This window comes from Pituophis catenifer, unplaced genomic scaffold (assembly GCF_029215685.1).
Source record: "Pituophis catenifer annectens isolate HBS135680 unplaced genomic scaffold, rPitCat1.0.hap2 SCAF_8, whole genome shotgun sequence".
NCBI classification, from domain to species: Eukaryota; Metazoa; Chordata; class Lepidosauria; order Squamata; family Colubridae; genus Pituophis; species Pituophis catenifer.
In genome coordinates, this window is record NW_027256888.1 from 62,068,578 (window position 1) to 62,093,524 (window position 24,947).

Sequence of the window (24,947 nt, forward strand, 5' to 3'; positions counted from 1 at the left end):
TCTATTTTTTATATTTTTTTTTGTTTTTTGTTTTGTAAAAAACCTCAATAAAGTTTATTTAAAAAAAAAAATCATTCTGGCTGGAAGTTGAGGAAATTGAAGTCCAAGAATTTGGAGATGACCAGATTAGGTTCCGGTACCTTATTTCCTATCCCCTTATTAACTATAGATGGTCTTTTTGGCAAGGTCATTCTGTGAAAGGGAGACCCACTCTGTATTTTTGTGGAGTTTTTTCCTGATTATATTGTTTTCAAAAAAAATTCTGGTCACAATCCTTTCTCTGAATCATTAATAGGCTTGTTTGGATGTCATTCTGCTTACAATTAGCCAAGCCCAGAAGGGAGATGATGAGACTGTGCATTGGATTAGAAGCGATTTAAGCAGTGATTATAACTAAGAAGCTGGAACCATGTTCATAACTGCATTCGTATTCTCCAGAAGTGTGTGAACCATTTGTGTGAGATCTTTCATTTATTAGGCCAAAGAAATTTGACCAAGGAAATAGCACTCACAATTGTTATGAAGGCATGTTGTTGTGAAGCTTTCTTCAGTTCTTAATTCTAGTAGAGTTTACCAAAACAGAATCATGAAGCTAATATAGAATTATAATTTAATTTAACTTAACTTAGACATGATATATTTGAGATTTAGGGCAAGTTTCCTTACTTACTATTTACTTCCTTACTACTACCGAGAATAGTCACTATACAGCTCTATGAGTAGCTTAGGAACAATTATATAGCTGAATCTGATCAGGTTAATGAATGTGTGAGAGAGACCAACCAAAAAAAACCTTGCATCATATTCCTAAGTATCTGAGTAAATAGCTACACAGGAAGATCAGCCATGTTATAAGATACAATATATTAACAAAATTATGAATTAATCTCTCAAACTGGGCTTCTGAGTAGCAAATATTTCATGGATATTGGAACTGTGCACCTAGATGGTTATAAATGGGGCATAGATCGATTGAAGGAGGTCAGGCCTGTCGATGGCAATTAACTAGAAGAACCACATGGAACAACACTGTTAGGCAGAAGCTTTGGATTTACAGGCTCCAAGGCCTCTTTTTCCCTAGAGCCACCCAAGAGGATGGAGTATTCTTCCTAGAAGAATACAATATTCCTAGAAGAGTATAAAATTGGATTTTCAGTTGTTTCAGTGGGAGGCAAACAATTAATCTTCCAGGTGCAATTCAAGGTATTGGTGATCACTTATGAGGCACTTCATGGCATGAGCCCAGGTTACTTGAGGGACCATCTCACACACTGGTATTGGCCTGTTCCACTTGTGCCGGCCAAGGAGACATGCTGCGGGTCCTGTCAGCTCAATTATTTCAGCTGACAGGGTCCAGGAGGAGGACCTTCTTTGCTGTTGCTCCTGCCCTCTGGAACATCTGCCATCCCCCCCGCCCCCTGATGTAAGGTTGGCCCCAACCCTCCTATCTTTTTGTAAGGGCCTAAAGATGTGGCTTTGTGTCCCAATGGGGAAACAGCGCAATGGAGATGGTTGATTGAGTAATAACAGCCCACCCCTATCCTCCCCATGTGTCTTTAGTTTTAAGGTTTTATTTTAACAATTTTATTTTAATTAAATTGTAACTAAGCCATCCAGAGTTACCCTATGGTAAGATGGGCAGCCAATAAGAGACAGAGAGAGAGAGAAATAAATAGAGAAATAAACAGAGAAATAGAGCAAGGAGATGTCTTCCAATAATGCTCATTAACTTTGGAATAATAAGGGAAACTTCAGCTTCTAACTATAAGAACATTCATTCTGTTTCAGTAATACTGTCTGTATTTAGCCTATGGCCACAAGTTTTTTTTCCCCCTAATTCTGCAAGCTCATCCTTCCAGATGCAATATAGTTAGTTATTTGTACTGCTTTTATTTCCATCAGTCTTAGTGGAGGAGATGCCTGGGAAGAATTGATTTTGCTCCTATCTTTCCTCAAGATCAGAAGTCAGCTCTATATATTTAGTAATTACCCTCTATATTTCTCATCCCAAGTATTAGAAAGGCTGCAGAATCATCTGCATTGTCATTCTCATCTCTAATTCAAATTAAGCTTGTTAATTCCTTCATTTCTGCACCTGCACACTCCTTGCACATCATTTCCTTGCATTATGCTGATATCTGTAACTGCAAACAAAATAACAATGTATTAAATTTCCAGCATTTAATTTATGATTTATACACTTAATGAGGCATGCCATTGATGTTAAACTTAGGACAATGCAGATACATTTTCACACATTGACACACTTCCCTAATGTCAGTGGAAGAGAATATATTTCCTAATGCTTTATCCATTCAGTTCCAACTAATATTCCAAATAAATGACAGACGTGTGTCAGATCAGCACAGTTTCCAGTGATGAACCACATCTGCAAGGGGAAAAAAATGAATCTATCTTGTAGAATCCATACTGGCAATGATTCAAATACGCAGCAGCATTCTGCAATATTCTTTGGCAACCGATAAATGTCTCACAATGGGCAGTTCCACATTGCCAAATAAATGTCATCATAAAACAAGACAAAAGATGGTACATATGTACCTTATCATGGCACAGAAGAATAGGAACAAATACCTGATCGTCACTGCAGTCCTCCAGATACACTCACTGACTCTTTCAGTCCATCTAATCTGACTTTACACAGGAAAGGAAATTAAGACCGATGGGAGGTGATCATTTATAAGAGATAAATGCTGATGAGTAGAAAGTAGAATATCCTCTGCTGCCTATTGTTTCACACTGTAAAAACTTCCTAATGAGCATACAAAGTAGATAAATCCCACATTGAGGCAATACCGTATTTCCCATAAACAGATATTGTCAAGAAGTAAGAGTCGATAAGGAAATGAGTTCGTTCAGGGAAGGAGAGCCTCTGATAATATCTTAATGATGTTTCTTTACCTAGATCCGTGATGGCGAACCTATGGCACGCGTGCCAGAGGTGGCACATAGAGCCCTCACTGCGGGCACGTGAGCCATTGCCCCAGCTCATCTCCACAGCGCATGTGTGCATGCCTCCTGCTGGCCAGCTGGTTTTCGGATTTCTGCCACGCATGCCCGGGGGTGCATGTGGAAGACACATGCGTTGGGGGGGCATGGGGGTCACTCACGCATGCACGAGAGGTGAGGCGCACAAGGGGGGTCATGCACACATTACATTATTGGTGGGCACACGTACTTTCAGCCCTCGTTGCCGAAAAGGTTAGCCATCACTGACCTAGAGAGTTCCACATATAAATACATAATTTTGTCCTTAATTTCTGACTAACTTATCTTTCAAGAATCCCTGACTGAAAAGTTTTTTTAATCCACTGTCACATCTTTCACCAAAAACTTGGTCAGCATGCCCAAGTATGCTGATTATTACCTGAAGATTGGCAGGTTAGAAATGTAGGAAGAATAGTCACTTTTTTACTCCAATCGATTAGAGGAAGTAAAGTTAGACTAATTATCAAGACTGAATAAATTTTCAAGGTGGTGTTTCAACAAAGGTTTCAGGAAAGCACACTCGGAAGCTGCTTTTATGAAATATGGTATCTTCTTTGCTTTTTGGAGTGAAATAGCAATAGCACTTAGACTTATATATAGCTTTACAGTGCTTTACAGCCCTCTCTAAGCGGTTTACAGAGTCAGCATATTTCCCCAACAATCTGGGTCCTCATTTTACCAACCTCGGAAGGATGGAAGGCTGAGTCAACCTTGAGCCTGGTGAGATTCGATCTGCAGCCAGCAGTCAGCAGAAGTAGCCTGCAGTACTGCACTCTAACCACTGTGCCACCATGGCTCAGAAATGAAATATATTTCTTTCATTCTGCAATATCTTTCTCCTCCATGGCTTTCTCCAACAATTCTAGACTTAGAAGAGACTTCTGGAAACCTCTCTAGTCTTTGCACGGAAGGTTTCTGAAAGAAAATAAATGATATTGAGGACACTGTAATGCAGGGGTATTCATTTGATAATTTGAGGCAAACACTTTCTTTTTTTTATCCCTGGAGAGAAAGATTCATGTTGCCTCCATGGCACCCAGAGTTCTTGTCAAGGCAAAAATTACCTATCTCTCTATTAACTATTGCAACTATTAACTGAGCTGCGGTGGTGCAGTGGTAAGAATGCAGTACTGCGGGCTACTTCTGCTGATCACTGGCTGCCAGCAGTTTGGCAGATTGAATCTCACCAGGCTCAAGGTTGACTCATCTTTCCATCCTTCCGAGGTTGGTAAAATGAGGACCCAGATTATTGGGGCAATATGCTGACTCTGTAAACCGCTTAGAGAGGGCTGTAAAGCACTATGAAATGGTATATAAGTCTAAGTGTTAGTGCTAGTGCTATCCCTCTGGCTTGACAAAATGTATGGGGGTTGGAAAGAAATTTTTAAGTACATTATGCCAACTTTACAGTGTCTTTTTTAATACCAGCGCAGCAATGACATTTTAGCTATCAGAAACAGCCAGCCTTGGATACCAGCCCTGGTGGATAGAGAGAGAATCCAACAGGAGATTTCCCTCTTTAAACATCGAAACATCTGCTTGAGATGAAAATATTAGCAAAGTAACATCCTTGGGGTTCTCTCTTGTTTGTTTATTAATGTCAGTTGCCCGTTACCAGAAAACTAACAGATTTTAAGCAGCTTATGGAACTTACAAATAAACGCAGTACAAAATAATTTTAAGAAAGCAGAATCTAAAATGTAATTTCCCAAGTTAAGCGCTGAAATTAATGAGTTAAAATTCATTGTTGATTATGTGCAGCAAATTGGTGTCAATATCACAGACAGATTTTCTCCAGGATGATTTGAACCTGGTCCTTTAGGCACCAATTGCCCTGAAACTGAATTCATCCACTTTGCTGCTGATCCTTCTCATCGCCTCTTTCTTTCTACCTTTCTCATGATTATGGATTTCTCCAGAGAGTGATTATACAATATGTACAATTTGTTTGGTAGGTTATAATTAATCCTCAAGGGCTTCTAGGAAAGCCAATTTTCAATAGCCATGAAAGTAGGAACTTCACAGAGCAAGCTCTCTCCAAAAGTAAGGAACCATTACAGAGAATGCTCATTCACTATCGTAGTAGTAGGTAGGCAGTGACCTTCAGGAGTGTCTCCTAATTACCCAGAAAAATATATAGACTCTACTAGGGAAAGGACATGTTAAGATACCTGGGCTCCATCTCTATAGTTCTCTATAGATAGCATCTGGCCCATTAAATTGTATATAGAAACCTATTGGAAACTGTTGCAGCTCCTATTGACTTTCTTACCCAGAGACCATAGGATAGAAATAAGCCCATTTTTTTTATTAATTAAACAGCTCTTTTAATAGATGTGGCATAGAAACAAAATAAACTAAGCCTTTGATCTGAGGGATTATATGCTTGTGGCAAAGGTGAATACCAAAAGTATTTGTGACTGAGCAAAAATTCTTTCTGGCTATGAATCATTGGAAAAGCTTTATTTTCATCTCTTAGCCCAATCCTCCCCTAGATGTCTTTATGCTTATTCAATCAACATTTGTAAATCAAATTTCACTGAACCCCTTTTTCTTGTCAGGATAATCAGAACTCTAGAATTTTTTCCTATTGCAGGCTTTTGTTTCCATTTTTTAAAATTATTTTTAATTTTTTAAGTACTCCCATTTTTTTAGGTTCAGTTTTAGTAATGCAGTGATTCTCAATCTGTGGTCGGTGGACCCCTGGAGGGGGGTGCAATTTTGTCATAAAAGATCTGTGAAGGCTTGAAGAAATGTTATGATTTAAATCTTGAGTTAAGTCTTGTGGGTCCATGGCCATGGTCTGTGCCCACAAAATGTATTTAAAAGGGATCCATAGTGAAGAAAAGGTTGACAACCACTGTAGTAATGGATTGATGGTATAATATATATACACTGCTCAAAAAAATAAAGGGAACACAAGCAGAAGACATCCAAGATCTGAATGAATGAAATAGCCTTATTAAATACTTTGTTCGTTACATACAGTAGTTTTGTGTTGCCTTTAATTGTTTGAACAGTGTATAAACTATTGTATGTAAAGAACAAAGTATTTAATAAGGCTATTTCATTCATTCAGATCTCGGATGTCTTCTGCTTGTGTTCCCTTTATTTTTTTTGAGATAGATAGATAGATAGATGATAGATAGATAGATAGATAGATAGATAGATAGATAGATAGATGCAGTAATACTAGTGAAAAGCTATCACTTTTATGATAGATAGATAGATAGATAGATAGATAGATAGATAGATAGATAGATAGATAGATAGATGTAGAAGCTTTTCACTAGTATTACTGCATCAATGTCATCAGTTCAGATGTTTTGTGGCTTTGTTGTTTTAGCTTTTAGCCTCCCCAAATTTTTTTGTAACTTATTCAGCCCATCAGTTCTGATCTCTGCACTAATTTTATTGAAGCTATAAAAAGTCAAAGGCTTGTCAAAGAAGTATTTTTCTTTTCTGAGATGATTGGACGGGGGAATGAAGCCTTTGTTCTATTTTGACAACTTTCTTGAAGAAGAAACTGAAGAAGAAACTGCTTCAATACCATAATAACTCTCATTTGCTTGTTGGTTTTGTACCTTTGTCCAGAGACTGGGTTAAATGAGAGAGAATTCCCTTTTGCAGATTTGTCTTCCTTAGAAGAGATAAAAAAAATTCTGCAGATTATTGTTTATCTGCACAGCTTGCAGCCTGCCCAGCATCCTTATTTTCCCCCCAGATTCTTTTGCCTAGTAGCAAACTCATCACATTGATGCTTATTTTTCTCTTTATTATCTCTTCCATTCACGAAGCACATTTGCATATCTATAGGAGAGTACATGTATGAAAGAATAAGCATTGTTGGCGGGAAAGTAAAAAAAAAAAAGAACCCCTTCACAAATAAAGTCATTACAATTTTTAATTATTCATCATTCATTCATTTTCTATTCATTTATTTTAATCTTTTTGGTTTAGTGATTCCTTTTGGCAATGGGCCTTTCCCAACATATGGTCATTGACACAATAAAAGTGTGTGTTTGAGGAATAAAGGTTAGGTGAGTGTTCTGCCCCAGCTACGGACCCCAAAGAACGCAGCACACACAAAGTCCGTTCAAACCTTAGTTTACTAAATAAACCAGTTTTTTACAACAACGGCTGTTAATTAATTGCATTAACAGCCGCCAAGAATTCAAAGAATAATACTGAAAGCTTACTGTGGTTGGCAGAATGCCCAGAAGCAATTTGCAGGAAGCTGATAAGATAAGCAAGACAAGACACGAAGGTATGTGAACAAGGTATGTGAACGGAGTTGTTCCCTGTAAATTACTTCAGTCGGTGTTCCTCCTTAAATAAGCTAAGGGAGTGACCAATTAGCCCCAAGCCTTACTCTCGAGGAGACCTCCTCCTGAGGAGCCACTCCTGCCTTTTGGCAGCTCTGCACGCCCGGGCATCAAGAAGAGGCTTCTCCTCTTCATCCTCTTCACTTAAGGGAGCTTCTGGAGGTTCTGAAGGCCCTGGCTGAATCCCCGCCCCTGGCACCACATCTTCTCCAGCCTCCTCATTGTCCGACTCAAGTGCCAGCTGAACAGGCTGATGGCGCAGTACCACACCAGCCTCCTCGCTGTCAGAATCAGCTACTAGCTGCACCAGCCACTGACGGGACACAACAGTGAGGAAGTTGCAGGCCATACAGCAGATAACAGTGAAAAATGTGATTATGCACATAATTAAATATGTGCATAAGCTCCTAAATATGAGCAGAGATACTGAGTTAAGTGGGATTCCATGTAAAATCTTTTCATATCTAAGGGCTCTTGTTCACAGTTCTCTACAGACCTAGCTGGCTTTGAGTCAAAGCCTACTGTGCCAAATCCATTCTCTGAACTCCCTTGCATGTTCTTGCAATGAAGACTATTATTCAAGTTTGCTTCAGATTTTATTCTTTGCGGTAATCATTCTCATAAAGTTTATGCTGGGCAAATTGTGAGTGAGTCCCATAACATCCTTTGCTTATTTACAAAAAAAATAAATAAACGATATTTTTAATACAGCATACAGGATGCCATCATAGGGGTAATGTTATCTTTTAAACAGCTTTCATTCCTATTTCACTTTCTGTCTTCTCATCAATATAATCTCACAATAACTGTCATAACCACAGTTTCACAAAACAGATTAGGGAAACTGACATACTGATTGGCCCAAAGTTGTTGCTCTGTGACCTTGAAGACTGAGCGGTGATTTGAACAATCTTGTCAGAAAAACAAATATATACATAGAGAAATATATTTTACATACTTTGTGCTTTCAATTGAAATATCTGAAGGTTCAGTTAAAAACCATTGCCTGTTTCTTACAAAATAAAACTGGGGAAGCATTTTAGAGAGCCATTGAATCAATTTGACTGATCACCAAAGGCTTTCTCATTTTGATGAATGAAGCTGTAATTCTTCCAGTTATGTGCACAGAATGATGTTTCCTCTTGGGACAAGGAGTAATGGAGTGTAGAGATGTAATTTACCTTGGAAATTATGCTATGATTTATGCCCAAAAATCATTTTCAGCACTATTCCGTTCAATAAAGATGCCATAATGTAGTCAGAAAAGTAAACACTTCTGAAAATTAAGACAGATGAAAAATTATATAAGAAAACAGTACTCTAAGGGCCACCTAGACATGGACCTGGGGTGCCATGAAGTTTAAAGATGAATGAACTAGTGTTTTGAAGTGGAACACTAACAAAAAAAAGTTGAGTCTAAGATGAATAATATATATATATATATATATATATATATATATATATATATATATATATATATATATATATATATATATATATATATAATTTCCCAAATGCCAAACTTATGCAAAGGGGAATCCTCTGTGGTCCTCTTTATGGGGAAATAGAAATATTCATATATTCATATATATATGTAGGTCTTTGGTTATTCGGGTCTTCTCCCACGTAAAATTGGAAGTGTCTTGGTGACGTTTCGACGAAGTCTCATTCGTCATCTTCAGGCTGGTGTTCTCGGCTTCGTGCTTCCAGGAGCAAATATATATATATGTAAGTTTTCATGGGTATATGTGTGTACAGTTAATATTTCGGGTTTCTTCCCGTGAACATACCCCTTAACTGTACACACACACACATAGATAGATAGATAGATAGATAGATAGATAGATAGATAGATAGATATAGATATAGATATAGATATAGATATAGATATAGATATAGATATAGATATAGATATAGATATAGATATAGATATAGATAGATATTATTTCTCTAATTTTGAATATTTTAAACAATAGTAATCAATGTAGAGGTTTAAAGGCTTCTTTTAAGAATAGATGATACATTATTTATACACATTACTTATATATTATGATTTGGACATGCTTTAGTTGGGCTTTAGATCAGAATGTAGTGTCAAAATGGCATTGATCACTCTTTGATTAACATTTTGAATATAGGTAGGAATGGTGCATCTATGCTTGTGCTCAATGTCTATGGAGATTCTCAGTCATCCAGGTCATGGTTGTTCCAAAGGTGCTTTTTTCAAGAGGCAATTGGAGTTTCTGGTTTTTCTTTGAAGATGTTTTGCTTCTCATCCAAAAAGCTTTTTAGCTCTGACTGGATAGTGGAGAATGGAAAGATTTATACTCCTTAAGATAGCTGGTCATTTGCATTCTTTTAGTGAGTCCTTAGGGTCACCTGGAGGTTTATCTGTGTCATCAGGGTCACCTAAGTGGTGCAAATGGGTGTGGAGCCTTCTTGGAACTATTGAAATAGATAGATGAGATAGATGATGTTGTAGTTCTCCCAGTGGTGGGATTCAAGTAATTTAACAACCGGTTCTCTGCCCTAATGATTTCTTTCAACAACCAGTTTGCCAAACAGCTCACAAAGTTAACAACCGGTTCTCCCAAAGTGGTGTGAACTGGCTGAATCCCACCACTGTGTCCTCCCCATCTGTTGACAGAGGGCTGTTCAGTTTTGACAGAAATGGCACTCTCTTACAGTGGTTTTCCTTCTTCTGGGGCCAGTTCCAGTAAATGTTAATGGGGATAGAGGTTGCACTAATGGACTGCCTTGGAGCTCAATGCCCTCTACTCTCCCATTTAACATTTAGATAAAAACAATGGCTGAGTCATCCATTGGTTTAGGATCTACTATATCAGTACACCATGATACCTAGTATACTTCTTCATCCCAGGCTGTCCAAGTTATGCTTTTTCAATGTTGGGAACCAATATTTGAAGGCTATTTGGATTTGGATAGGGAGAAACAAGCTCAGGGTCAATTGTGCCAAGATCAAGTATCTGCAGTTATTTGGGGCCCTAGATCTGGGGATTTTTAATCTTTGGTCTTGGATGGGATTGTACATCCCAATTTGAAATTGATATGCAACTAGAAGGTTATCCTGAACTCACAGCTCAAAGTAGATAGCAGCTTTTGCCAGGAGGGCCTTTACAAGATCCATCTCATGTACCAGTTACTCCCATTCCTAGAACATAATCCTTCTGTAAACTTAAGCTACTCATCTCAGAACTGGGCTATTACAAGACATCCATAATGCCATTGAAGACCAATCAGAGCTACAGGTGATCCAGAACATAGCAGATTAGGAAATAACGAGTGGATCACATTATGCCCATTTGTTATCCATGCCTTGCAATCTACACTTGTTTACAAGCTATGCTTGTTGGCTTCTAGGTACTATTCAAAATGCTAGTTATAACATATGAAGCCCTTTATAGAATTAGCCCTGGGTATCTGGGAGCCATCTCTCTTCAATTGTACATTCCCACCCAGTAAGAGCTAGACGAATGGATACCTTCAAGTCTCTTCAATTATCTCCAGGCCTCTTCAGTAGGTCCTCAATTAGGATGTAGAAAGTATGCCTTCTTTGTTGAGATTCCTGCCTACTGGAATACGACAGCCTCCCCTCCTCTCCCTCCCCCCAAAAATCTGTACAATTCCCATCTTGATGGCTTTCTGAAAATCACTGAAAACTTGGTCTAGCTGCCAGTTCTGGAAATAGGGTGTCCCCTGTCTATTTTTCTTAGAGGCATTTTGGAAAACATTTCAAATATTTATGATTTTTCTCTCTATATTTTTACTTAATTTTATAATGTAAGCTGCCTTGTGATGGTTGTAATGGAGCAATCTCTAAATGTAAATGAATAAATAAATATTTATTTATTTATACTAAATAAATAAGTACTGGCATTGCCAATGAAGTGCAACAGAATGCAAAACACACATATAATGTAACCTTTCCCTCCCAACTCAGGGCTCTTCAGGTTTGTTGGGCTCCAACTACATCTTAAAAATGAATGTAGTGAAAATGATTGCAATGAATGCACAAAACAAGTGTGATAGGAGCAAATGGCTGATTCTGCAGTGGTGCAAAGCAGTCTGGATACCCGTTAGAGAAAAAACAGATAAAAAACTAGAGTTATGGAAACCTTTCATCCTACAGTTCTGTATGGAACTGATAGATAACACAAATGAAGAAACTAGATGGGAGCAAAAATCAATTTTAGTATTGTGTAGTATAGCAAAGAAGCCTCAAGTCCATCAGGTATCAACCAAAGAAACATGCCAGAGAGAGAAAAGGGCTTCTTTCAAAGATTACACATTGATTACTAAGTGTTTTGCTCCAGAGATGTGCAATCTGTTGATAGCTGAGTGGATGGGGCTAGGACTGGATCCTTGTCTTTGTTTTTCAATTGTGAGAAAATTATTTTAGGGATTATATTTTTTATGGCACAACCTACACAAACTATGAAAATGATACATCAAAAACATTTGAGAAACAACCAACAATTACAACCACATGATATCACTCTCGCAGACAAACTAACACCTTCCAAAACATCCTAAGCAAACGGAAAAAACTAGTAGCCCAAATTAAAAAACAAACAAATCAGGAGTCATCTACAATATACAGTGGAAGGACTGTAACAACCGCTATATAGACAGAAAACATCCATGAACATATCCATGAACATCAACTTGCAGTCCTAAAAACACAATAAAAAATATTTAATCTCACAACATATGAGCAGCCACAGTTTCAACTGGGAAACTATTAGCATCCTTTTTCTTCTTCTTCATCTGTTCAGTTGTGTACAATTTTTGGAGACTGACCCTAGACAAAGCTAAATCCAAAAACACCAGGGGATTTTTGGAAATGTGGCTTTCTGACAAATCAGACATCAGTAGACACATGGAGATAAAGCATATTTATTTACCATTTAAAAGACACAATAAAAAGCTAAGAAACAGAAAGAGTGAAACTCATCCTTTCCAGCAGCCAACACTCAGATAAGCAAAGATTAGCACCAGACAAACAATCAAGCAGAAAACAATATTCTAATCAAGGAACTACCAAGAAGAAAACCACAACCCCACTAAAACTGGAAGGGCAAGCTACTGCATATAAACAGGGAGGAAACCCCATACTCATCCACACTTATGATGTAACCTAGCTGGATAATGAAATGTCTGCAAACAAACAACCAATCTCAGGGAACACCAAGAATTCCATAGTTCAATTCTAAGCAACATTATTTCCGTTATTGGAATTTCCCATCTATCTGAATATTCCCAAGAGATGTCATCTGTGGTGCCACATATTAAGCTGCTATTTTATTTATTCACTTTATACCAAAGGTTATTTGATTCAGCTATCCTGTAAAGCACAACAGCTATCTATCCATATGTCAGACTTAATCATTCAGGCTGTAAGTAAAGTGCAGAAGGCTCAAATCCATATCAAAATATTCTCTGTTATCTGTGCAAAGCAAAGGGAAAAATGTCAAAATAAATTAATTCCTTTTATATCATTCTGTTTTGTTTTTCCAAATTATTAAATATCTATATAAATTTAATATTCCAGCCATAGCAGCCTAGTGTCTAGTGTTGATAATATTAAAAGGCATTTACAGACTACAGAGTTGTAAAAAAATAGGAAAATCCTTTTTTTTTTCCCCCATCTGTTTGCTTCCAGGTTGTAAAAATGATGATTGTAGTTGTATTGACATTTGCCATCTGCTGGTTGCCATATCACATTTACTTCATTCTTACTGGAATCTATGAAAATTGGAATCGGTGGAAATACATTCAGCAGATCTACCTAGCAACATTTTGGCTCGCTATGAGTTCTACTATGTATAATCCCATTATCTACTGCTGTCTCAATAAAAGGTAAGGTTGTAATTTAAGAATAATCTCTCTAGAGTTGGGAAGCCTGGACATTTCTTTTTTCATTCTTCTATATTAAATGATTTTCATATATTCATTGTTCATCCTGGAAATCAAGAGAGAAGGAAAAAGGGTACTATAGATCTCCTTCATTATAAAAAAAAAAAGTTTATTTACCCAAATGCTCAGAGCAGTTGTTTAGAAATATACACTTCTGTTGACATTCTTCAATCTATATTCATTTCCTTCCTGTATCCTTTTTGTCACAGGTAATCCTTGGGTTACGACAGTTCACTTAGTAATCATTTGAAGTTACAAATCTCTGCCAAAAGTACTTACAACCAGGTCCCAAAGTAACGTATTTTGCAGCATCACAGCAGTCATTCACACTTACGAGCGATGGCAGATATGCTGCAACATGCTCCTTTGGTGCTATGCAGGGGTGGGGTTCAAAAATTTTAGCAAGGGTTTCTCTGCCCGGTTGCTGGGTGGGCGTGGCCATGGTGGGTGTGGCCTAATCAACCTCCTGCATCATGACGGGGGGAGAATTTTTGTCCTCCCCGGGCTCCGGAGGCCCTCTAGAACTTCCGAAATTCCAGTAGGCCCGTTTTTCGCCTTCCTCAAGTCTACGCACGTGCCCTGCACTTACCTGCATCCAAACCGGGCCACATGGGGACTCCTGGGAGGGGTGGGGCGGGGCGGGGCGGGACGAACCAGGAATGGGATTGATAAGGATATTGTTGTGTCACCACCAAAGTCATGGTTCATAAATCAGAGTACCATCAGACGTTTTTACACACGGAAACGGTTTTGAGAGTAATTGTGAATAACATGCAGACAAATTGGTTTTATATTACTTTACTTTGAGGGTAAAGCGAAATCATAGTCATTTAACAATCCAAGTCTTAGCAATATAAAGTGCAATACAAGATCATTCCAGGGATATAAAATCTTCTTACCAGTTTGTAGAAAAATACAAGGAACATTCAGGAACAATATAAAAACAGTTCAATAAATATCAGGAAACATTAATAAATAACCCATGATCAAACAATGACCTTTTAGGTAGATCAAAAATAGTTACAGCATAGTAGCAGGTAAAAATATGGTGTAGTGCTCTTCTTAACCACACTTAAGCTCTCCTTAAATACATTGGCTACAGAGCTTATCCAATCAGGGTGCAGAATGACTCAGCAATGTTCTTAAAGCAACATAATACATTTACACAGTACAAACATACTGTAAGGTCCCAAAATACACTTGAGTCACCAGAATGCCAAAGAGAGGGACTCAAGAAGAGGCTTGCAAAAAACAGATTTTATTTATGGCCAAAAACAAAATACTGGGTGGAACTATATCCAGAACATACAGATACAATGCATGCGGGGAGATAGCCACACCTTGGGGAAGGTATGGCGTCCTTTTATACCCTCAGAGACATCAGCTTAGTACCCAACTCTGGCCTCCCAATCCAGGCCCATGCATTCCTTGTTGCCCTGCAAGGGGGAATAGAAACTTCCCAATTAATCATCTTGAGCATTTCTTTGTTTACTCAATTGGCCACTTTGGCCCCCTGGCCCTAGAAAGTAGGAGTCTATCCAGATCAAACATAAATTAGGACTGAGGTGTAAATTATCCCTTGGAGATACGTACCATGCTCTTAGATGGCACAAGAAAAAAACAGGGAGAAGATTGATATGGGTTCAGGTCAAATGGCAGGGACATATGTTTGACAAATACCAGATACATTACAGGCCTAATAACAGAATATGTTTGTTACAGGAGATACAAATATAAAGGCATAATATATGTGATACAAAGGCATATATGTATTACAGGAACCTAATGGTTATAGAATCTAGTATACCAGTATATCATATCCTAGTATTATTTATTATATCCTTATTATTGTTTCCCTTCAATACAATGTTGAATTATATATTGCCTGGCCAACTAGTTAGGCAACGACCATTTCCTAACATGGATTTGGGAGTTCTCTTTCTCTGAACTGCACAGAATCTTAGCTAGAGGTTCTCCTGAACCCCTACAAACCCCCCAGCAGCCCACCCCCTGGTGCTATACCTGAGCTGCCCATGCTCCTTTGGGTGCCAGAGCCCTTGTCCAGGCAAATGGAGAAGGACCAGGCTGGCCTCTCACCTTCCCTGCTGAGCCACAGACTTTCTCACAAGCGTGTGCGGCCCTCCCCAGGTGCTTGCTGGAATGCCGAACTGGATTTAACAAATTGTACCACCACGGAACTGGAAAGCTTGGTGCTGGCGCACCATCCCTCCTGCTTCCCTTGCTTGCCAATGGCACTCCTTAAAAATTGCAAGAGTGGTTTCCAAACAAACCTGCTTTCCAGCTGCTTTTCTCCCCGCAGCTCAAGATACTTTTCTTTCACTGGAGAAATGGAAAAGCTGGATTGCAAATGAAAGAAATGTGTAGGGAAACCCAAAGAGTTGGTGGGGCTAAAAAAAAAAATATAGTAAAATCAGACCTTCCAACTTCTCGCGAGAAAAAAGTAAGATGCTGCAAAGTTGGAAAGGCTGATTTTACTTTTCTCTAAACTCTTGTAACTAAGAAACTACAATGTGACCTATGGAAACGTACTTGAAATTCTCTCCTTTGAAATAATGTTTAAACCAAATTGAATTTCATAAATGAAACTTGAACCAACGTACAGTAGATTCGAGAAGATTTATTTACTAGCACAAGCATGGTATATCAAAATCAATACCAAAAAACATGGTAGGAACAAGGTATTATCTCTATCTTGTATACAGTCAATGTTATCTGATTATTTTAAAAAATGCTAGTTGAATCTGTAACTCTCTGAGCGCTTATGCTTACAATGCATAAAAACAATGGCATTAAATTTATATGTGATATAAATAAGATATAAATGGAAAAGAATTCACATATTAAAGCGATATAAGACCTCTCATCAATTTTCTGATTCTTTTGGTCAGACATTTTAAGTAGAAGATGCTGTCTGAGAGAATCTGTCTAATTTATTTATTTATTTATTTACTTATTGGTTCAATTTATATGCCGCCCTTCTCTGGAGACTCAGGGCGGCTTACAATGCGTTAAGCAATAGTCTTCATACTTTTGTATATACCTGCTTAATAGGGCTTTCGCCCCCCCCCTCCCCCAAGCGGTGTTCTTTTTTATACAAAGTCAGCTTATTGCCTCCACAAACCGGGTCCTCATTTTACCTACCTTGGAAGGATGGAAGTCTGAGTCAACCTTGAGCCTGGTGAGATTTGAACTTGCAGTATTTGCAGGCAGCTGGTGCTACTTAACAGCACTTTAGTCTGCTGCACCACCAAGGCTCTTGGTAATATTACATGATACCCTACCTGAGAGCCAGCAAAATTCAAAAATACAGATGGGAATAGGCTACTTGTCTGTGCAATATAAGCAAATTGATATACAAAGAAAAATCAGAACCTAATTCCATTTTGATAGACATTTCAAAGGGGACGTTAATTCCTGCCATATATATGCAAATATTTTTAGATGATAGCAGAAACGCAAGCACAGCCTTTCAGCATCTTGTTCAAACACCTGCCTGTAGCAATCTTATTTAACACCCACATAATCCCATCAGGATTTGCATCTGGCACAGAAATGCTGCTGTGTTGTTCTTTCTGCCTTCCCATCCAAATTGAAAATGTATGGAGACATCTATTATTTATCCAAAAAAATTCACGATGAATTTATATTGCAATCTAAAGAGAGCTTCATTTCCTTGCATTTTTTGTATTCAGCGGTGTTATTTGTAATATTGCTTTGCACATTCAAGCTTCAATTAGGCATGAGTTGGATCAACTGAACTGTAGCTCAGCAGTAATTGAAGTGGATGAGTCAGTGTTTGTTGTGTTCAGGTCTAAGTCCATTCCATAAATATTCTTATAACTTTCATTTAACAAACTTTAACAAACCAGGGGTGAAATGCTCCCGGTTCGGACCGGATCGCCCAATCCGGTAGCGATGGAGGCGAATGGTTCGGAGAACCGTTAGCAAAAATCCCTGCCCCCACCCCATGCCCAGCTGAGCTGCACAATCATCAGAGGCTTTTTTTTTTTTACTTTTAAAAGCATTTTTTCTATAACCTCTTCGGCCGAAAAAATGCTTTTAAAAGTAAAAAAAAAACAAACCTCTGCCGATCAGGCAACTCAGCTGGGATCGTCAGAGTCTTTTGAAAGCATTTTTTTACAACCTCTTCAGCGAAGAGGTTGTAGAAAAAATGCTTTTAAAAGTAAAAAAAAAAATGGCCACGCCCACCCAGTCACATTATCGACCCACCAACAAGCCACGCCCACAGAACCGGTAGTAATAAATTTTAGATTTCACCCCTGCTTCAAACACTCAATAATTGCTTTCAAACTATACACATGAAGCTTTATTTTGATTCACTCATCTTGTTGTATTGTCATTTGCTCTCATTGTATTTTAAATACTTTCCTTTAAAAGTATCTTTTTCACAATTACTGCTAAAACATTACATTTTCTATACATTCCTCTTCAAGATGGGCATTTTTATAATTACCACTGCAAAATTCGACAAAGCATTCAGTTTGAACTGCCTTCTCATCCACAGTATTATTTATTTGTTTATTACATTTATATACCACCCACCTGGATCCACATATTAGTTGGGAACTGCAAATTATGTTCTTTTTTAAAAAAACAAACTGTAGTCAGAATTATCCAGTCTCTGAAGTGGTATTTCAAGGTAGATATTTAGGACACAAATGGGCCCTGCTAGCAGAAAGGGCAGGAAGGACCCAATTCAGCAGGGATGCTTGATCATATTTTGAAATAAGCGATGGATTTTTTATAATGATGGTAATGCTACAAGTTAAAAACATGTTTTCTTCAACTGTATTATTTTCTTGGATGGAGCAATGGCATTTTGGGATTCTGCACACGTACAAAAGTATAAGAAAATTCATGTCTGTACAACTCCAAGCAGTCTTGCCCCCTTTTTTTTTTCTATGAAGGGAGTTTAATCCACAGAAAATACAGGTAGTCCTTGTTTAGTGACTGTCACGTTTAGCAACCGTTTACAGTTACAACGGTGATTAAAAAAACTTTGCAACCAGTCCTTACCTTTACAAACTTGACAGGTATGTAAAGCAATGAAAAAATTAAGTAAGATCATAAGCACAGTTGTGATTTTATTTAGAGACCCCTTCACTAGTAATCACGTTTCCTGTTACAACTGTAATCACTAGGACCACCTGTGAAGTACCCTCTAAGAGCAATATTATTCTTAGATCACATCTAATATACTGTATATGTAAACCAGTTCTAAATCAACCATCTGAAAGGGAGGAGGGGCTGCTAAAACATCTAATCCATAACTTTTCAGATGATTATTTTCACTCTTCTGATGACGTTGTGCATTAAAGAATAGCTGATAGCTGGGTTATCAGCACAGTCTGACACTCTCTTTGAAATTAGATGCAGAGATGCAGCTGGATTTGCATTCCGTTTTATTAGGTTTCTAGTAGTTTCAACAGATGGGAATCCAGTCCTTTTTCCAATCCTGCTATTAAGAAGTCTCTATGCATCTGTTACAATTAGAAAGTTTCTTCTTTTGTTGAGCCAAGTTCATTACAATTTTTATCCATTAGCTCTAATTCTACCCTCTGGAGTAATCAAGAGCAAGTTGCTTCCATCTCCTGTAGGACAATTCTTCTGATGTTTAAAGGCCTCTATCATGTTCCTCTTTTAATTTTTTTTTCTCTAGGCTTAATATCTCTAAGCCATTCCTAGTAGAACAAGAATTGACCATCTCTATCATATCCGTTTCTTATGCTGGATATACTTCAGTTTGTATACATTCCTGAAAATGTGAAGCCCAGAACTAAACTCAGATATCTAGAAATGTATATTTGATTACATTTGATGACATAAAATACCCAGTGGCTGTGGGTATTGCCTCCTAAAGACCATGCAGATTGTCCATCCTTAGTTCTGGGGGGGGGGGGAGAAATTGTCCCCCTCAGAACGGACTCACAATTTGGGTGTTCTCCTAGATTCACAGCTAAGATTAGAGCAACATCTGTCAGCTGTGGCTAGGGGGACCTTTGCACAGGTTTGCCTGGTGCACCAGTTGCAACCCTACTTGGATCAGAAGGCTCTCCTCACAGTCACTCATGCCCTTGTCACCTCACGGTTAGATTATTGCAACGCACTCTACATGGGACTACCCTTGAAAAGTGTTCAGAGACTACAGTTGGTCCAGAACGCAGCCACGAGAGCTGTCGAGGGGGCACCTAGGTACACCCACATTACACCAATTCTCCGTGAGCTGCACTGGCTCCCTATTGGTCTCCGGTCACAATTCAAGGTGTTGGTTATTACCTTTAAAGCCCTACATGGCTCAGGGCCAGGGTATCTTTGAGACCGCCTTCTACCGCATAGCTCCCAGTGACCGGTAAGATCCCACAGAGTTGGTCTCCTCAGGGTCCCGTCAGCTAAACAATGCTGGCTGGCGGGCCCGCGGGGGAGGGCCTTCTCTGTGGCTGCCCCAGTTCTCTGGAACCAGTTACCTCCTGAGGTCCAGACCATCCCCACCCTATTAGCCTTCCGAAAAGCGGCGAAGACCTGGCTCTTCTGGCAGGCCTGGGGCCGTTGATCTCGCTGTTGCGATCTGGCGAGATCCGGCCATGAATGGTGTGAATGGGTTTTAAATGTTTTTAATGGTTTAACTTTTAATGTTTTATATATAGTTTTTAAATGCATTGTAAGCCGCCTTGAGTCTTTGGAGAAAGGCGGTATACAAGTTGAACAAAATAAATAAATAAATAAACTCTTCTCTTTAAAAAATGTTTTCTATGAGATATGCCAAATATCAAGTACATGCATGTGTTTTTCAGGTTCCGAGCTGGTTTCAAGAGAGCTTTTCAATGGTGTCCTTTCATTGAAGTATCTAGTTATGATGAACTGGAGCTTAAGACAACGAGATTCCATCCTACCAGGCAAAGCAGTTTATACACAGTTACCAGGATGGAATCCAGCATGTCGGTAGTGTTTGAATCTGGTGATGGTGAAAGCAGCAAGTCTATGCGCAAGAAAGGAGCACAAGAAGCCAATGCAAATGGATGCTCATGCAAGAGTTCAAAAGCTAGTTCAGCAGTGTCAAGTTACATCAATTCTCCATATACATCAGCGGACGAGTACTCCTAAAGCCTTTCATGAGTTTATAATAGATGTGAGACAAAGTCACATAGCTAAGAAATAAGACAACGCTATTCTGCCTTAGGATCAAACATCTGGAAAGCAACCATGCTTTAAATACCGAGCACAAACTGCATGTGTATATATCTTGCCTATTATCAACAACCTTCTTTGATCCAACCTGGTTTTTGTGTGTGTGTGTGTGTGTTTTGGAAAAGGCAAAGACAGAGTCTTGTTTACATTAACATTGTGACTTAGTGCCATGGGATAAACTGGAACATCCATGTAAATTATGTAAAACAGGTGCGATTAAGAACAATTTATATCCCACTGAAATGAGCAGCAAAAAAACTGTGTCATGTTTTCAATGTTACTTAAATAATTGCTCTAAATCCACACCTTATGAAACAACATTATATGGGGTGGACCTGTTCTTTGGAATTAAGATAAATCTGATATTTATTTATTTATTTATTTATTTAGTTAGTTAGTTAGTTAGTTAGTTAGTTAGTTAGTTAGTTAGTTAGTTAGCCTCCCACCTCAGCAAATGATTCTGGAGTGGCTCACAACTTAATGTTACTGATTTGTATCACATTAAGTTCTTCTAGGAGGATAACATGAGTTTAACATTGAGGCAGATAAATTGCTACTGTCCTTCGGAAAACCTGAGATTGCTTACTGCTCCACTGTTTGGAGTCTCAAGTGAGGAAGAGCCAACTTTTAGTACAAGGGCTTCAAATTGTCAAGTTACATCTCTGAAATTCACTGCACCACATTAAGGCTATTAATTAAGCATGAGACACAGCAGTTGTTGCCATTTTTTAATCTGTTCTGCATCTGATTTCCTGCCCCATCAACTGCACAGCAGGTACAGAACATATTCACGACATGGACCAGAATGAAGCAGGTCTTTCCATTTGTTACTTTCATAGACATACAAATGTCTGGCTTGCATTTAAATAGGGGAAAAAAATCAACAAGTGTTTTTCACTGTGTCACACTAGAGCTTCAGCTTAGCCTGTGTGATGGCTTTCTTAACTCTGTTAATCACATATCCGTAGGTATCCAGTACAAATTGCTGTGATGGAAATGATAAAACATACATTTCAAAGTCACGATGTAACTCCCAGGCTTTCCTATTTGCATCTTGTGGTTGTATGTATGTTATTCATATGATTTGCATTTCAATGCATATTTCATCATCTGGAAACACATCAGCTCCCTTCTGCAGATGTTTATGTGGAATCCTCTTGGAACTGATGATATCTTTTAATTATCAGCAAAGTACCTTCCAGCAAAATTGCTGCTTCTGTACTGCAGTTTGGAAATAACAGCTGAAGATTTTTTTTTATAATTGACCTTCTTAACATTTTCTTTTATCTTTCCATCAGTTTTCACATAGCTGCTAAAAGTCCTGGGCGAAAGTTCTCTTCTCTGTATCTTAAAGTTGATAGCACATACCAGTGTGTTCCAGCAGTTCAAGAAATTTAGAATTACCGTATTTTTCAGCGTATAAGACACAGCTTAGTTTTTGGGGAGGGAAATAGGGAGGGGGGGATCTACCTACCAGGTATTCATTTGGCTAGCGTCCTTAGCCTGGTCAGCTTCAGAACATTAGTTTGATGGTTTTTATCCCCTCCTTGAGGATAAAAAACAGCTTCTAAAGCACAACTGATCTTTGGAGAGAGAAGCAATGAGAAAAGCAGGCAAACCACGGAGATCGGCTTCACTCGCTAGCACTTAGGGCTAGGGCTCGTTAGGGCTGAAAAAAAACTTCACAGCTGATAGTCAGAGGGAGCAGGCAAAGCAGGGAAGATCCTTCACTGAAAAAAAGATTAGCACGGAGATCACTTCACTCCCTAGCACCTCGTTAGGGCTGAAAAAAAAGCTTCAAAAAAGCTACATTTGGAGTATAAGACACACCCCAAAAAAGTGTGTGGGTTTCAGAGGTGGGTTTCAGCAGGTTCTGACCAGTTCTGGAGAACCGGTAGTGGAAATTTTGAGTAGTTTGGAGAACCGGTAGTAAAAATTCTGACTTACCTCGCCCCCATCTATTCTCTGCCTCCCAATTCCCAGCTGATCGGGAGGGAATGGGGTGGGAATGGAGATTTTACAGTAGCCTTCCCCTGCCATGCCCACCAAGCCACGCCACCAAGCCATGCCCACAGAACCAGTAGTAAAAAGTTTGAAACCCACCACTGGTTTTATACTCCAAAAAATATGGTACTTCATCACCCCCAATTGCTCAATATCATTCAATCCTTGTTCCAACTCTTTGCATCCTTTCGGATCACAAGAGGATTGAAGTCACTGATTACTTTGGGGTGATGTTTAGATGATCACTGAGTTTGTGAGTGCAACAAAACAACCTGACTGTCCTTGTGGGCTGTGGAAGATGCTATCTTATTGCAGTATTAAATGTTTGATTGCCAGTCCTGTGGGCTTTTTAACTTGTGAGTAGTTGCATTTACATGTGTTGTAAATGTTTTAAAATGCTTCCTGCATGCATACTAGAGATGGTGAAATAATGAATTACCCATAATCTTGCAGAGTTGCAGTATATTTTAAGCATAATTTGTCTGTCCTAATCTACAATAGGGTCTTACATTCTAATTAGGAAGAATTATTTTCCAAATCATGAAGAAAAATAAATGCTGCATACGAATATACTTGGCACAATCACAGTCCACCTCCCAAAAACAGACAAAGTTCAGTTTTAGACATCAGCATGAATTGCAGGAGATAAACTTCAGCGATAAAGGACAGCGCTTAAAAATCAAGTTCTAAAGTACAGAGATATTTGGCCCAAAGAGTGCCAGTAACTCAGGGGTATCAAACTTGCGGCCCATGGGCCAGATGAATCACATGCTGGCCACGCCCATGCACAGTTTAGCGAACAGCAAAAATTTGCAATATGTCATGTGATGATAATATGTCGTCATGAGTTTGACACCCCTGTAGTAACTGGATATTCTCCTTCAATTTGGTTTAGGTAGCAGAGATATTTCATTGAGAAAATGGACTTTATTCAATATTTGATTCCATAAGGAACCATTTTGCAACTTCAGAACCGTCCAAGATCCATCACCAAAAATTTGCAGGTTTTGGAGCAGGGGTGCATTTCACTTACCTTTGCTACCGGTTTGCTCGCGTGCACACAGAGTGTATTTGATGACATCCGGGCAGGTGGGCGGAGCTTCCCGTCACCGCTGCTGGCGAACCGGTAGCACCCCACCACTGTTTTGGAGGCTTTTTCTTTGATGGGTTGGTGGTATTTGTCCAAAATAAGGCTTGGTACACGTATTTGTCACATTTATGATCACTGAAAATAAACCTTTCAAATTTGCAAACATCCCTTAAAGCAGGAAAAAAAAATCAGTCTCAATCCCTCTCACTATGCTACACATTATCACCATGTCCCTATAATGCTCTTAATATCCTCTCCAAACAATGTAAATAGGTAACAAAAATACGACATTTAGGCAAAAAATAATTGATCACTTCTCATGTGCTTCAGCATTATCTGGGTCATTACCTACTAGAGAAGCATGTTATTTATCTCTGCCACTTTCAGTACTCATATTATGAGAGTGGTTAGCCTCTCTTGAGATACTCACTCAAATAGCCTTGCAAAAAAAATGCATTTAAAATACCAGACAGTTCTAGCCAACACAAATGAAATGTGGCAGTCGTGTTCAGTGACTGAGGAATAATAATAATAATAATAATAATAATAATAATAATAATAATAATAATAATAATAATAATAATAATAATAATAATAATAATAATTTTATTTCTATACCGCCCTTCTCCCGAAGGACTCAGGGCGGTGTACAGCCAATTTAAAAACAGAAGACACAACAATAATTAAAAATTAAAATAATTAAATAGATTTGGCCGATTTAAAACCCCCAAAATTAAAATACCCCAATTTAAAATTATTATATTGACAGCCCTGCCTGGCGGAACAACAGGGTCTTCAGTGCGCAGCGGAACACCCGGAGGTCGGAGATCTTACGTATTTCCGGGGGCAGTTCATTCCACAGGGTTGGGGCTCCCACAGAGAAGGCCCTCCCCCTGGGTGTCGCCAGCCGACATAACTTGGCTGATGGCACCCTGAGGAGACCCTCTCTGTGGGAACGGACTGGTCGGTGGGAGGCTGTTGGTGGCAGAAGACGGTCTCGAAGGTACCCGGGTCTTGTGCCATGGAGCGCTTTAAAGGTGGTAACCAATACTTTGAATCGCACCCGGAAGACCACTGGGAGCCAGTGCAGCTCGCACAGGAGGGGTGTCACGCGGGCACAACGAGGTGCGCCCATAACCACCTGCGCGGCCGCATTCTGGACCAGCTGGAGCCTCCGAGTGCTCTTCAAGGGGAGCCCCATGTAGAGAGCATACTACCTATGTATCATGAAACTGAAGATTATTAAGTACTGGAAGTTCTCAAATTATGACCACAAAATTTAGCACAATTTCTGTTGCTAAATGAGACATTTGTTAAATGAATTTTGCCCCATTTTACAGCTTTTCTTTCCACAG

General features: G+C 38.9%; 1 protein-coding gene across 1 annotated transcript in view; it reads left to right on the top strand.

The window, feature by feature from the left end:
• TACR3 (tachykinin receptor 3) overlaps positions 1-20,414 on the top strand; it is a 58,332-nt gene extending 37,918 nt beyond the window's left edge. Inside the window, exons 4-5 of the mRNA XM_070948581.1 lie at positions 13,018-13,214; positions 20,105-20,414. Coding sequence (XP_070804682.1) covers positions 13,018-13,214; positions 20,105-20,414 — 507 coding nt within the window. The remainder of the gene's footprint in view (positions 1-13,017; positions 13,215-20,104) is intronic.
• Positions 20,415-24,947: the final 4,533 nt, after the last annotated feature.